At 47.3% G+C, this 15,870-nt stretch overlaps 1 protein-coding gene across 1 annotated transcript in view; it reads right to left on the reverse strand.

Moving 5' to 3' along the window:
• Positions 1-15,870, reverse strand: part of IQGAP1 (IQ motif containing GTPase activating protein 1) — a 100,143-nt gene that overhangs the window by 15,066 nt on the left and 69,207 nt on the right. Inside the window, exons 16-30 of the mRNA XM_032836822.1 lie at positions 15,550-15,640; positions 15,190-15,357; positions 14,306-14,448; positions 9,772-9,942; positions 8,984-9,067; positions 8,817-8,888; positions 8,655-8,724; positions 8,069-8,277; positions 7,070-7,225; positions 6,665-6,828; positions 5,926-6,150; positions 2,415-2,555; positions 2,238-2,322; positions 990-1,222; positions 267-399 (exon numbers count right to left, since the gene is read on the reverse strand). Coding sequence (XP_032692713.1) covers positions 267-399; positions 990-1,222; positions 2,238-2,322; positions 2,415-2,555; positions 5,926-6,150; positions 6,665-6,828; positions 7,070-7,225; positions 8,069-8,277; positions 8,655-8,724; positions 8,817-8,888; positions 8,984-9,067; positions 9,772-9,942; positions 14,306-14,448; positions 15,190-15,357; positions 15,550-15,640 — 2,145 coding nt within the window. The remainder of the gene's footprint in view (positions 1-266; positions 400-989; positions 1,223-2,237; positions 2,323-2,414; positions 2,556-5,925; positions 6,151-6,664; positions 6,829-7,069; positions 7,226-8,068; positions 8,278-8,654; positions 8,725-8,816; positions 8,889-8,983; positions 9,068-9,771; positions 9,943-14,305; positions 14,449-15,189; positions 15,358-15,549; positions 15,641-15,870) is intronic.

Here is a 15,870-nt window from a genome sequence, read left to right on the forward strand (position 1 = left end):
GCTACTCTGTTTCAGTGGGCCTGTCGTGGGGTCCAGGAGCTTCATTTGTGACCATCAGCCCAGGTGACTACGATGCAGAGGGCCTCGGATCACTTTGAGACACTGAGCAGATCTTGTTAACACGCAAAGGGAAACAAGGCAGATGGGACGTCAGCAAGACCAAAGGAAGGGGTGGTATCCGGCTTTCCAGAGACGGTAAGCAGCGCCCAGGGAAGGCAATCACGGATGGAGCAAGGATGTGAAGCAATTAAAGAAAAAATACTTACAGTGTGGGTGTTGATGATTTCACCAATAGAAATGTAGATCACTGGTTTGGTAAGAGTCACTAAATCAGAATATTCATCCACATTAAATTTATCCTGAAGCTCTGGGACATCACAAGCAGTTTGGAAAAACCGTCTGAAAATAAACATGAGAGCCAGATCCCCAGGTGACACGTGTGCAGAGCCGGCAAGAAGACATCCCACAAACCTCTGCAGTGAGGCGTTCAAAGAGAAGACCGTCGGTCCAAAGATTCCAGAGAAGCTGCACGTGCTCGCTGCTCTTCCTGGCCTCGGGGTGGTGGTTCTAATAACTTCTGCCTCCACCCAGTTTTAATTCCACCCACAGGAACTGCTCACCCGTAATTTAAGACCATTTGCAAACACCGGAGTCATTAGGCAAACCAACTTTATCTTTAAGACAATGTCCTGAACTCACAACTGATGTTTAATTTGCAAATGTTGAAAGCACTCTCCAGTTCTTCTCTGATTACAAATTAACACCTGCCCAATGTGGGTTCACTGCTTTTATGTTAAGTGTGGGCTATTCTGTTGGAATATATTTTAACAGCTCAAAATCCTCTTCTTCACATCCAGAGGCTATGAGCACATCAAACACATATCCGGCAGCATAGCAGGGTCCAGGGAAAGCCAAGTGTGGTATCTATTTTTGTCCCGACACTCAGGGATAGAAACATGCCCACAAGTACCTTGTTCCTTTTCCCCTACCTGAATTTCTGGTAGGACTGGGAGAGATACTCGTTAATGATGCCCAGGTGCGCATTATCTCCCAGAAACATCTTATTGGAAGCTGCATGCTGGAGCATCTTGGCAATGGAGCCAAGATTTCGGCGTTGGTCCGTGGTGAGCTGGCCTCCGGCCGACAGGTCAATGATATCAAAGGCGTCAGGAGCGACAATGGCTGGATTCATGTACCGATAGTAAAGCAAGTTACCAATAATCTGTGAACAGATGGAAAAGGGAGATGGGTGTTAAAAACCACTCCACCAAGTAAGCCACAAACGACTTTGCTAACAAAGAAAACCAGAAAATGCAGTCCTGTGGGGAAAAGTAAACACCATGCACGCGCCCACACATGCATACGTGGACACACTTCCTCTCAGGGTCTGAAACTAGCACGACCAAACATCCCTCGGTTGGATACAGAGAAAAAGAGAATGAGAACAGAACTGAGTATCACGACAAGGAAAGGGCAGCTTCAGGAGGTAACAATGACAGACTTAAAGTCTGTCACTGAGTGTTTTAGGGCATCCTCTGTTCACATTATCACAGCAGCAAATCGGGCTGCCGCCACCTGCATGACCTAATTAGCATAGTGTCATCTGTTCAACCCCCACCATCCTCATGCTGTAGACCTCAACGGTGGACAAGTTCATGCCTCTGAAATTAAAGTCACTTGACACACATCACAGAAGAATTCAAGGATAGTCACAGCATTTCCCTTGGAGTTTCATTCAAAAAAAAAAAAAAAATTTAATTCACCTGAATAGAAAGTCTAGAATCGAGGCCTCATTGTAGGAAAGCACAGAACTAGGAGAGAGAAGAAAAAAAGCGTTCAGATTAAGGGGAGGGAAAAAAAAAAAAGGGAAGGAGCACAGCTGAGTAAGAAAGACAGTTAGCAGCAACAGCCTTAGCGGAAACAACTGCACTTGCTGCCATTCACCCGACCACCAGCAGAGCGAGCAATTCTTCAGCGAAAAGATAGGACCCGAGAAATTTCTCTTCCGACAGGAAAATCCTCCTCCTCTACTTGTTGGACGTCTGTGTGCCAAACAGTAAAGGAGCTACACGGGGACTGAGAGAGGTATCATTTATGATTTATGATCACTTTCAAGAGCTCACAACCAGTGGGGAGCTACTGCTGGAATCTGCGCTTGCACACTAGCGGAAGGTCTCAGTCCGGCCTCTCCTCAACAGGCTGCCGGAGGACAAGGACGGGCCAGCGTCCGGTCTTACCTTCAGCAGCTCATCCTCACCGGCGTCAGGGAACTTCTCGTGCAACGAGTCCTTCAGCACTTTGGCGATGAAGCGCATCCCGTAGCTGTGGGACGGACAAAACTCCATGAGAGCGGCTGGGGGGCAGAAGGGCACTTACTCTGGGCTCTATCCAGGCTCCCAACTCATGGAACTCACGGGATTTTGTCCACAGAGCTGATGATGGCCGAGAGGAACTTGTCTGTCACGGCCCGCATGTTCCTGATGGAGTTGTCAAGCCGTGTCTTGACCTCTTCATGAGCCAGAGCCTGCTCCGGGGTCACATCATAGGGCAGTTTGCTGGGAAAGCAAAAATCATCCCCAACTGGGTTAGGTAACAACCAGGAAGAGCCCGAGGCAGGACTGTGTGCTTTCAGAAACAGAAGGACCCAGAGAGATCAGCTAAGGTGCTGGTGCTCGTGCAGCCGGTAAACGGTGGGGCCGGAATCTGAGCTTGGGCTTTTCAGGTGTGCACAAGGTACCTAGAACTATGTGCCAGGCACTGTGACAGGCCCTTGGGATAAAAGCTATCATAAGACACGACAGCTTCCCGAGTCTCTCACAGTCTGGTGGGAGAGACACGCTGATACTAGTAAACACACTACGCCGTACAATAAGCCGACTGGTGCCACAGGGCAGGGGGCTGCCACTCAGATGGGAGGAACGGAAGAGACACCCAAACTCGGGGAAAATGGAGAAACACTGTCCTCCAGGAAGGAAGCTCAAATGCAGAGCAATGGAAGAGGAGAAATGAAGTGGTCAAGTAAAGAGGGGCCGGGTTGTGGAGGGCCTGGTATGTAACACTGAGAGGTCTGGACTTTCCTGGACACCAGGGAGAGCCACCAGAGGACAGGAGACCTGAGCCTGAGGAAGATTTCTGTGGCTCCCCATGAAGAATGCATTAAAGACGGACAGTCCCCGATGAGAAAGATGGGTTAGTGCCACAGCCTGATTAAGAAATAATGAGGGCATGAGCATGGTTGCAGCTCATGCTGCAGTGGGGACCAAGGGGACAGATCTAAGATGCTAAGGGGACACAATCAGTGGGATGTGGTGACCCTCTGGGTATTGGTAAGAGAAGTGACAGTTACATACAGAAACTGAAGCCTGAGGAGCTGATAAGATCCCTCAGAGAGAGTCTAGAGAAACTGGCAAGAAAATATAGTAGACATGTTAGGCTTAACTGGGAAGGATAGGAGGGGCTAAAAGACAAGAACAAAATGCTGGGATCAAGGTTCTGGTACTGCCAATGAGGTCAAAAAGGAGTAACGATTATCCTGGATTATCCAGGTGGCTAAAATCCAATCGTAGGTGTCCTAAACGAGACAGAGGCAGGGGGAGATTTGACAGACAGGGAGGAGAGGGTGACGTGACTACAGTGATCCAGCCACGAATCAATGATGCCAACTGCCCCCCCTTCCCCTGCCCCCCCACTTCCGGAAAACTGAAGAGGCGAGGAATGGATTTCCCACTAGAGCCTCCAGGGGGAGCCCAGCCCTGCCGACACCTTGCTTTTGGCCCGTTGATACTGATTTCGGATTTCTGGTCTCCACAACTAGGAGAGAGTAAATTTCTGTTGGTGTAAACCACCAAGTTTGTAGCAATTTGTCACAGGAGCAGAAGAAAACAGATATAAGCAGATAGGGATACAATGGCATTTGTCATATTATGTCAAATTACAACTAAGCAGACTACCAACACCAGACTTCAGTGAAAATTAGTAAAAGCATTCTGTTTGAAACAACTGGCTATGTGGAATTTGTAAGAGTAGCTATATTTTGTTATTTGTAAGTTATGTGTTCTGTACCTTTTATATCAACAAAATGTTTAACTTTACGTGTAACTGACATTTGGTAAAAAATAGTAATGAGCAAAGGGAATGAAAGTGCTCAGCACAATGAGTGAAGTCAGAGAACAGAACGTTACATTTCTCAGAATTTAGAGGCAAACATTCCCAAGAGGGGACCAGGTCCCAGTCCCTGTGTCTAGCGCCTGAAGCTCAGGGATCCGCGATGCCCGCAGGCAGGATCGGCTCCCACTGCACTGTTACACCTCCCAGTTATCACTGGCAAAAAATGTGTTGAAATCAATTTCCATTTTATGAAAAATACAACAAAGTAGGATACCAGTTTGTGACAGGCGCTCACAGGGGCAGGGTGGGGGAAACAACCTGACATGCCTACCAGAACTTTGATCTGAAACGGCCTGACTCGTGGACCATGAGAAGGGGTAACTCTGCACCCTTGAGCCAGTGTCCTGTAGGGCAGGGACACCCTGGGTTGTGGGCAAAACTTCTCAGTCCAGCACGGCATTTGTCAACCACAGTCCCAGATCTGAGCCTCAGGTTACAGGGCAAAACACAAATGCACTTTCCACCACACCAAGCAATGACCCACCTCCTGGTGACAGACACACATTACTGAGAACAGATCAGGTGCCCAGTGATCCTGAGGGGATAAGGCCTTTCTCAGAGTCAGCAGAGCATCAGTCCTCAGTCCAGAGTGCGCCTTCCCCTTCGCCTGGGGGCCAGGCACCTGAAGAGCATGACACTGGGCAGCAGAGCTCAGAGCGGGAGCTTGTGCCAGTCCACGACTCCATCTGGGATGGGAAGGAGCCCTAGCCAGGATGGAGTCAACGCCCTGCTTCCTTCCCTGAGAAAGTATGGCTATGAGAAACACCAGCTGAACTCCACGTGTGCTGAGGGACCCAGGATTTTCAGCTACTGGCCCACAGAGGACACTCTAAGTAGCGATGATACGGAGAGCCACCCCTGCTCAGCTCCAGGGAACTTCATGCACAACCTTGACCTCGACCTGCTCCACGATTGCCTGGAAAAACCAAAACCACCTGCACCAAGCTGCTCAGCCTCTCCACTCCCACTCAAGCTGGAGAAAACCAGACACATGCTGGCTCTAAGAACTGCAATTTCCCAGCATCGCACACTCTACTGACACACCTTTCTCTAGATGTGTTCATGCTGGTGGTTAAACGGCCACCCTGGGCCAGAAATCCTGAGTTATGTTAGTCCAACCTGCCCGCAGGGTTCCAGGGCCGCCCCACACCATCTCCTCCCCTTTAACAAAACACGCTGATCTCACGCACCTAAGTCTTCCCATCCAACTGCATCTCCAGGGATGCCAGTGTTCCTTCAGGTCCGGGACCCCCAAGCTCCTTCCACCTCAGAGCGCTCAGACGTGAAGCGCTTGCCCCTGGCTCTCAGCAAAACTGGTCCCATCTTAACCTTCAGGCCGCAGTTATGTGAAATTCCACCTTCTCGGAGACACCTTCCCTAACCACTAGACCTAACTTACGTCCCTCCTGTACTCCCCATTATAGTTCCCGAGGCAAGACTTCATAAAACTCTCAATCTGTCATTTCATGTTTAGGTGCCTGTCTCTCCCATGCAAGAAACCACGAACAGAGGGCAGAGGGCTTGTCTGTTCCGTTTGTACTGTATGTATGCCCTACACAGAGCTGGCACACGGCAAGCACTCAATAAATATTTGTGGATAATAAATAAATTGTGCAGGGATAAATCACCAGGTCAACAATGTAAAGAGGAGGTTTCTAAGGAAAAACTATTTGAACAAATATTACTTTATAAATCAAAGGTTAAATGCTTAAAAAAGAAAATAACAAAAATACCAAAAAGTTGTTGCAGTTGCCTTACCTTGCCTCTCCCGTCTGAGACTCCATCTGATTAACCCAAGACTTGTATATATCCACAGGGTCAGTTTTGATGTTGAGAGACTTGTCGTCCATAATCTCCTTCACGACGGGGGCCAGGATTTGTCTCAGGGCGTTCTGGCCCCGGGCGCCTCGGTTGAAACTCACAACCATCTTAATGACTGTAGGATTTCCTGTCACGATCTCTTGAATCTGATCTACTTTTGACCTACAAAACATCAGACACAAATTCAAATTAAACTAATCATGGAGTCTATCAACATACACACAGAACATCTACTTAAAGAAGGGCCCCATCCTCTGGAAAGAGAAACCATTGGAAGGAAGGAGGTACGTGCTCTTTCTCTAGAAACACTGCCTGACACTGACCTGAACCCAGGACCCTCCTGCTGTTTGCAAACTCAATCACGGGAACAAGAATGGGACCTTTACTAAGATAAAAATGTGGCATCTTCATGTTTGGATCTGCTTTTTAAAAAATTGTTATCTTAATATAGAATCTTCCTAAAATCACTTCAGTGAATCTCTTACTCTACCACCTCCTTGAAGCAGCAACACTTTGTACTTGTAATTTAAAAACTGGAAGCTTCTCTCGAGTCAGTGTTTCACCTAGATCACAGTGTTAACTGAAGTCAAGCAGAGGACGGGCAGGCCTGAATCTCAAACTGTGAATGAGTGTGACAGTGGGACGGGGTCCCGGCCCAGCAGCAGTCTGCTCGTACTTGATTTCCTCCTGGAGTGCCGTCTTGAAGAGCCGTAGGAGCAGGTACTCCTCTCGCTGGTTGGACGCGTAGTTGTACAGGGTGAAGATTACAGAGTCCATGAACTTGGTGGATTTGTTCTGGGGCATCTGAAAAATCAGCTTTGCCAAATAGGTGGGGTTTGTCTGAAATAAAACCAAGGGATACGTAATTTCTAGGTAATATAAGGGCTGGCACAGATATTCAAACTCTGTTGAACTTGAAGCATTAGAATGTGTGGAAGTAATCAAGAAAAGTGAGACAGCCCTTTGCTCACCCCTCAGTGGAAGCCAGAAATGCTCTCACAGAGATGCATGTTAGCTAAGGTCTTCTTGTGGGAAAGGAAGCAGGTTAAGCCTTACAAGAGCAGCTCCAGGAACCACTCACCTGCAATAAATAAAAGAGGTGTTGGTAAGCCTCCAGCTTCTCTCTCTTCTCCTTGCTCAAAGCCTTGAGCCCTCCCTTCTGCTTATTTAGCATCATCATATCAGACAACTGCTCCTTATTCTTCTTGGTAAGTTTTTTACTGTGGGAAACCACATCCTGGAAATGAAAACATACACATAAATCAAAAAGCTTTGAAAGATGAAACTGGGCACTGCGGGAAAGGTCTTGGAACACCAAAAAAAACTTGCAGATCCCATTAACTATTTTAGAATCGCTACACTGTAGCCTATTTTCAGCACACCCATCAAATCTCCTACTTCCAGCTCCCTCTTAAGAACTTGCAGCAGGGTGCCCGGGTGGCTCAGATGGTTAAGCACCCGCCTTCGGCTCAGGTCACAATCCCAAAGTCCTGGAATCGAGTCCCGCTTTGGGCTCCCAGCTCAGTGGGAAGCCTGCTTATCCCTCTGCCTCTCCCCCTGCTTGTGGCTTCTCTGTCTCTCTCTCACCTGAATAAATATTATCTTTAAAAAAAAAAGAACCTGCATCACAAAAATGTCCATAGACTCAGAAAACCAACTTCTGGGAATCTATATTAAAAACAAAGTCTTAAATACCACAAAAGCTATGTATTCACTAAGACATTAACTACAATGTTATTTGTAATAAAAACCTGAAAACAATGAAATGTCAGGTAGGTGCTGCCATTAAAAACAGTATTTAGGACTAGTGATCACATGTGAAGCATCTTATCCCCTAACAGTAAGCAAAAATGGAAGATACAAAATGACCGTGGGGGGTGGAATTCTGGGATGATTTTTGTATCTTTTCTTCTATTTAAAATTTTGCTACTGAATTATTTTGTTTTTTACGTAAGTTTTAAAGAAGGCATTAGCTGGGAAGAAAGCCAGCCTCCACCCTACCTGTAAGTCAGAACAGGTAAGACAGCGGGAACCAAGCAGGACAAAGGGGCCCAAGGCCTTTGCGGGCGCCAGACCATACCTGCAGAGTGATTTTATTTTTCACGAGCAGTCCAATTTTGATATCCATGAGATTGAGGTCATTCTCCAGCTGTTGGTTAGAACGAATGAGGGTAATGACCTCCTCCCGCATCTTCATAAGATCAAGTTCCTCCTGAAAATCTTGGTCACTTTGGTCAAGAAGGTGGACAAATTTTCGGACCACGATCATCGGAGGATCCTCAGCATTGACTGACAGAAAGAAAGCGTGTGTCAGACACACAATGCAATTACCAGAAGAAGTTCTAAGTCCCGGGGAAACGTCAGCCTTGTCTTAAAAAAATAACTCGACACACACATAAGACACTTGTTTATTTTTGAGACGCACAAAGGCAACTGGCAAGTGTAGCCTTCTCGGTCATGCCATCGCTATGTTACTGTAACAAAGGTTAAGACGGCGAGCATCAAGACATCTAGCCACGGGTTAGCAAAGGGACTCACATCACAAGCAGCACCCCGGCCCCCAAGCCTTGCCTTCGGGACCCGAAAAGAGATCCGTGGAGAATACCCAGAACCTGGCAGCTCTCAACCACTGCCTCAAGTCTCGTCGGCCGAGCACGGTTACTCACTGAGAGTCCTGTAGTCATCACGAGCTTTGTTTGCCCGAATAAAGGCCTGGATTTTGATAATGTCATTTATCTAAGGAACAAAGAAGAAATTCCTTTGTTCATTTGTTGACCAAAAATAGAGCAAAACTAATTCTACTGTTCCTTATCCCCAAGGGTACTTACATGGTCTCGGAAATACTGCAGGCGATCTCTATAGCGCTTTCTAGCCTGGTGCATCCTTGCCAGGGACTGAATCTGTGGAGAAGGGATCCTGGGTATTAGAACATTCCCCCACTCAACACAGAGCACATTCAGGTCCCGCGCTGAGAAATATTGCCGGACCACCGTACCTTTACAACTTCATCTTTGTGGGCACGCAGGTAAGCTAAGCGATCTTGATACGCCTTCTTCTGCTTGTATCCTCTCCACTGTGACTGAAACCATCAAAGGTGAGCAGAGATATTACTTTCCAAGGATCAGAAGGAGTTAAAAAAAAATCTCACCTTTGTCAATCCCCCAAATGCAATTCACAACGAAGTTTTCCAAAGAACCATACCCAGCAGCGACGGGGGAACGAGGGCGTGGGCTGTCCCTCCATCAGGGGAGCACAGGGGTACCGCCCACTTCCCCTACGTTAGCCCAGCACTTCAGGCCTTTCAAGGCCACCCACACAGGTTCTCCTATTGGCTCCTTACAACAAATCAGGTGAGGAAGGTAAGTATTAGTCTCCCCACTTACAAACGAGGAAGCAACCTGAGAGGGGCTCACCACCACCTGGCAGGGGTGGGGCCTTGATTGCTAACTTGGAATTCTTCCAGTGACACCACACGACCCTGTCACTGTTGTCAGACCAGATTCAGATCTGACACAAAGGAGCAGTGTTAGAAGACAACGAGGTACCTAGGAAGAACCCCGTCTGGGCCAGACAACTCACCCTGAAAACCATCCAGCCCACGCTCATCATTCTGATCACAACAATAACAAAGAGGAAGTATTTGTCAAAAAAGGAGAGACCAAGAAGTCAGAGGCAAAAACCACTCCCACTGGATCGTAAGAGCTGGTCTTAGGATCGTAAGCTGCATCTTATCCCTGCTCCTGAAGCCCCCCCCGCCACGGTCTGCAGAATGGGCTGAGATACCTGAATGCAGGTGATGGCCGGGATTTGTTTCTTCAGGAAGTTCATCCTGGATCGGAACTCCTTTCGAACCAAGTATCCGCGGCAGCGAGCCTGCAGCCTGGTGATCAAGCCTTCGTTGGCTAGCCAGAGCTGTTCTCTGTTGTACGCAGCCGTCACTCCCGAGATGGAGCTCTGGAAAAGCACCCGGTCATGTTAGAGGACACACACGGGGGGAACGGACACTTTAACCACTCTCCTCCGCCACACACACACCAACCCTCACGCCTAAGTCTGTCCCATGTCTCTAACGAAGCAGTGGGAATGAAGACTTCAGGGCTATTTCCTGGGGCCAAGTTGTTCTCACATCCAAAAAAAAAAAAAGTTACAAACACACATGTGACCTTTACACACTCACCGACCCAACCCTGCCTGCCAGAAGCGTGCTTGCTGACAAGAGAACGGAATGGCAGGTATAACACAGGGCTGGGTACTGAGCCCCAAGGAGCCCCTAGAATGCCACAGTGGAGGAAGGACACCACAGGGAAATGGCAGGACTGCAAATGGCCTTGAAAAGTAGCCCAGAGTGTGTGGATTGGGACCACAGGCACCAGAGAACCAGCACGCCTTCCAAGAGAGGAACAGAGCCAGGAGACTTATTTTTAGAGAAGCAGCACTGTTATCAGAGCAGCTGGCAGGTTAGCCTGAGTGGGTGAATCAGAACGCTGTTACTGTAATCCAAGTGAGGGGTGACCCGGTGCTGAGCGGGGGCGGCAGCAGCGAGGACAGTGGGAACATGTGGTTACCCCCCTCATATCCATGTTCCCCTTTTCCTTGGTATCAGAGCCCTGGTATCGTTTTCTGGCCACCAACATGTGCAGGTAAAAGACTCTATGAGCTGGGGATGGAAGCAGCCCACGCAGTGTATGCAGCTGTCTGGGGAGACCTCTGGGAAGGCTCCCGAAGAGAGACAGATAGGGGACATCCTGCCTTCTCTGTTCTCCTTCCCTTCCTCCAATTTCCTGCCTGAACTGGTAACTGGACAGCTGATACTCCAAGAGGTCATTCTGGATGACAAGGTGACCTTGAGAGTAGAAACCGCGTGCTAAGAAAGGCAGAGCAGACAGACAGAAGGATCCTGGGAACAGACGGCTGTGGAGTCACCACACCTTCACTGGACTGCCAGACTCCAGAATTATTTAATGGGAGAAAAAAATACACCTTTATATACTATCGGGGCCTGTTTTTCTGAGACTGTGTTTGAGATGCCTGCTGGACATCTAGACTGCAAATGGAAAGGCAGACTTGGCGGTTAGGAGAACTGAAGTCCAGAGGTACAAGATTTGGGGGTTCATAAGCGCCGAAGAGAGAGCTAGAGCCACGGACCTGAATGAGGCCCTAGAGATGATCAAGCGGAAGGGAAGGAGGCCGGGGGCATCCTGTCGTGATTCAGTGAGGGGGAGAGAAGGCAGATTAAGAAGGAGCCCTGGAAAGCGGGAAAACCAGAAGAGAATCGCACTAAAGAGGCCAAAAGAGCCACAAGTTTAAGGAAGAAAACACAGTGAGAGGTCAAATAGGAGGAGATCTCCTAAGTGAACCTGGCAGTTAAAAGGCTATCCGTAAGTTCTAAAGCAAGAATTCTACCAAAGTAAAAGCTGGATGGGAAACCACACTGCTGTGAGCTAAGAAGCGAATGGTAATGAGGGATGAATTAGTGAGGGGCCAGACTAACTTTCATGGCATTCAGCAAGAAGAAACACATGACAAATCTGTAGGCAAGGCCAAATCAGGAAAATTCCACAGGATTTTAAAAATATTTATCCTTTTTTTTCCTACAATGAAGGCAGCATGCCTACACATGTAGGCTAGTATCAGAAATGTACCCTGGGGCCAACAGCATCAGCGTTGGGAAGGGGGAGCCTGTCAGAAATGCAGATTCTTAGGCCTCGTCTCATACCCACAGACAATTCAGAAAAGCACAGATCCAGGTTCCATATGAGAATAACTGGAACTATAAGAAGAGAAGGAGCACAAGGTGGTTGAAGAACTGGGAGAATAAAATCAGAGACAAGATGAACGAAAAGGTCTGGAGAAGAAAATGACTAAGGATTCCATGAAGATCCAAACTGTAGAAGTGGAAAGTGCAGAAGTGGAAAGTGGGAGAATCCAATTTGAGGGCCACTATTTTTTTTAAGGAGGCAAGTGCCTGCACCAAAGTGAGGGAACATCCCTCCCCTGTTTAAAATTCTAGTAGGTCTATTTGCAAAACGTTAAGTAGGAGCATCTCTGTGGAAGTTAATGAGATAATTGAAGGGGTGTGAGACTCAAAGTTAAAAATCACTGTTAGAAGCGGTGGCCTGGTTCCTTACTGGGGTACATCAGGCCCTGGAAACTCACCGAGGCCTTTCCTCACATGCCAGTAAACAGGCCCAGGACTGCTCATCTCCCAGTAAATGGCCCATGCTCCCCCAGTCTCTTTCCCCACACAGTCCCTTCCCCTTCTCCACGCCTGCTAAAATATGATCTGTGCCATCTTTCTCCGGAACAAAATTAACTGCTTCCTCAACGTTCCCTCCACATCACGGTTCTAGGGCACCTGTTTGTCTGCCTCACGCTGCAGGACCTCAGTCCCGTGCTGTCTTCACCGTCATACCGGGAAGAACGGGAACCCAGAGACTGACACATCTTTACATCCCATCACAGAGTTTGAGCGCTTTCCTTAAATTTCCTCACAGTGAAATCATCAGCAAAGAAGGTGCAACACTGACCAAGAAGGTGAGAAGAGAACTTCAAGCCCAAGACAGAAATGCATCCCTCTGCTAGGTGTTCTGAATAAGGGACGATCTCACTTTCTGCACATGTGGGCACCTCAGTTTTTCTTCCCAGGATTTGGGAAATGCTGCCCAACAGAAGCAGATGGCCTGTACTGTCCTCTCCTTCTGGGAGTCTCAGTCCGCAGGGCACCTGACTCTTGATCTCAAGGTCATGAATTTGAGCCCCCCACGGTACGCGTAAAGATTACTTAAAAAAATTAACTAAAATAAAATTAACCTAACTATGACCTAGGGGAGCTCCCTGAACATCTCCCCTCCATACTTTTTCCTCTCTTTTAATGTTATTAGACAGCTCTGGTTTAACGCGCATGAGCCCAGGACCAAGTAATGTTAAAAGTGCACAACAGCCCATCAAGGACACAAACCCTGCAAACTTAAGAGGCTCACTTTAAAAACCAGAAGTGGGGGCGCCTGGGTGGCTCAGTGGGTTAAGCCGCTGCCTTCGGCTCAGGTCATGATCTCAGGGTCCTGGGATCGAGCCCCGCATCGGGCTCTCTGCTCGGCAGGGAGTCTGCTTCCCTTCCTCTCTCTCTGCCTGCCTCTCTGCCTGCTTGTGATTTCTGTCTGTCAAATAAATAAATAAAATCTTTAAAAAAAAAAAAATAAATAAAAACCAGAAGTGGGCATGAGACAAGTACAGACATGACTAAAATTCAAATCCAAGTTGGTTCAATTCTGAATTACTATTAAGTTCTTGGGCGGGGGGCTTCAAATGAAGTTGGAGGGGGAAAGGAAGAGAATTTTAAAAAGATTCATCGAGGAGGGAAGCCTGTCTGGCTCAGTGGGAAGAGCGTGCACCTCTTGATCTCGGGGTCATGAGTTCGAACCCCACATGGGGTATAGAGATTACTTAATAAACTTAAAAAAATCATTGAGGAGGTGACACTTGAAATAGGTAGAAGTTTGACAGATATACATGGCAGGGAAGGGACACCTCATGACAGTGGGGACTGGTGTTGTCCACGACTGCACCCCCACTGCTTAGACGAGAGCCTGCTACACTCATGGAGGTGGGAGTAACCACTGAATCCATGAGCAACCAGTAAGAATGACCAGCATAAGCAAACACACAGAGGATGGGGGAAAGCATTTTAAAAGCGGCTATAAAAAACACTGAGCTTATCTGAAAGTGCAGATTATATTCTAAAACAGCACAGTCTGGGGGTGCCTGGGTGGCTCAGTGGGTTAAAGCCTCTGCCCTTGGCTCAGGTCATGATCCCAGGGTCCTGGGATGGAGCCCCACATCGGGTTCTCTGCTGAGCAGGGAGCCTCCTTCCTCCTCTTTGTCTGCCTACTTGTGATCTCTGTCTGTCAAATAAATAAATAAAATCTTAAAATAAATAAATAAATTTAAAAAAAAAAAACAGCACAGCCTGGAGTTTGTGGGACAGTCAGAAAAGACTGGAAAGGTAAATCAGAGATTAATAGTCACTGCATTTAACAAGCAGTTCAAGCAACTTTTCATTTTTCTTTTTTCCTGATCATCCAAGTTTTCTTTAGTGAGCACACAATTTACCAGACTTCATTCTATAGCTCAGATGCTTTACTAATTTATGTACTTAGTCATCTCCTCAACCGCTAGGGAAAAAACTAGCCCACACAGTTCATTATATAGCCTTAATTTTAGTCCAGGGCTTCAAAGCACAGGCCCTGTCCTCCTCACTAGTATTGGCTCTAGAACACGTTCTCTCAGCTCTTTCTTTTTGTGAGGAAATGTGACCTACCTGGATCTCCTCCCGAGAAAGCTGCATTGAATTCTGCACAAAGTCTGGGGGTTCCTCCCATCCTCCTTCCTGGGTCTCCAGGTTGTGGTAGTAATAGTATCCACCTTTCACCCAGTGCTTCACCCACTTGCTGTTATTATCTCCTGACAGAAAATAAAGGATGGATAAAAGAGACCTGGAGCCACATCCCACACTCATGCATCCAACACTGAAGGATTATTCTGGCCCGGGTAACAGTCTAAACAGAACCATTCCAAACCCTGTATGTACCTCACATCCACAAGAGTAAGGGGCATCCTAAGTCCCTCTAAAATCACAGTTTTATCGTCTCATTTAGCTCATTTTTATGTTATAAAAAGAGAATATGAAGTCCAATTGTGGACCTGACCTTGACTAACTTTGTTCCTTCCAAATCAGCATCTAAGACCTTCCATGTCAGAAAACCATTCCGATCAAAAGATCTGCAACCATTCAGCCTCTCCAGTTAATAAACAAAAAGGCCATGCAACAGGATGAAAAATCTTATCTTTATTCCCAGATAAACAACTTTTAACTCTTTATGGATTTAGGCGATCAGAACTCTGATTGCCCTATGAAATGTTGCCCTATTAAAGATAAATTGTCAAATACTTGGATCCTTCTTGCTTTTTCAGAAAATTGACCTTTTTAACACAGCTGCTCTCAAAGGGGGCAGGGAGGTGAGAAAATATATATATATATATATATATATATTTTTTTTTTTTTTTTTTTAAAATAGGGATATTATCTCTTTAGGAGCTCTAAAATAAGCCTAAATATATTTCCCTACAGCTGCCTCCACCCCCCATCCCCCCCAGAGTCAAGCTTTTCCTTTCAGGGCACATATTTATGTCCCCAAAACTCACCTGCTGCCAGTTTCTTCTTCTTGGCCTCAGCAAGGTCACTCTGGTAAGTCTCACCACATTCGGGGATGACTCCATACAAGCCAACATCAGGGGAACGAAGGGCACTCAGTGTCTTGCCAACATCACCACCGTCCACTGCCTCATTAATGGCATAGATTCCCAGGGCAACTATCCCGGAAGAGAAATGTCACCAGAACAGTTTAGAAAGCGTCTAAAGCCACACACTACTTCACCCACTGTCCGCCTCCTGGCAAACTGCCCCTCCCCACATCCCATCTCTCTACCAAGCTGAACGCTGAAGCAAGAGCACGGCGTTACCCCCACTCGCCATGGGAACAGAAATAAACCACGGATACATACACCTCTGTGCTTCCTGGGTGTCTTTGTTGGACTGCCAGATCCCACCTTGAATTTCATCCAACCACAACACAGCTGACTCGTCCTGGGTTTCCTACGCACCGTGAGAAAGCAAAACAACAAATTAGAGTACAAGACATCAAGGGGGTTTTGGGGACTCAATCACATGAAGAAGGAGTTTCAAACACATCAGACACACCAAATAGTCAAATGGAAGAGGCTGGGCATCAACAACCTGGTAGAAGAGTACAAGAGACATGCCTCAGATGCAGCTGACGCGTGCGGGAAGACGAAGGCAAATGGTTTGGGAGGTCAAGAGGAGCT

This window comes from Lontra canadensis, unplaced genomic scaffold (genome assembly GCF_010015895.1).
Source record: "Lontra canadensis isolate GAN:19392208 unplaced genomic scaffold, GSC_riverotter_1.0 scaffold94, whole genome shotgun sequence".
Taxonomy (NCBI): Eukaryota; Metazoa; Chordata; class Mammalia; order Carnivora; family Mustelidae; genus Lontra; species Lontra canadensis.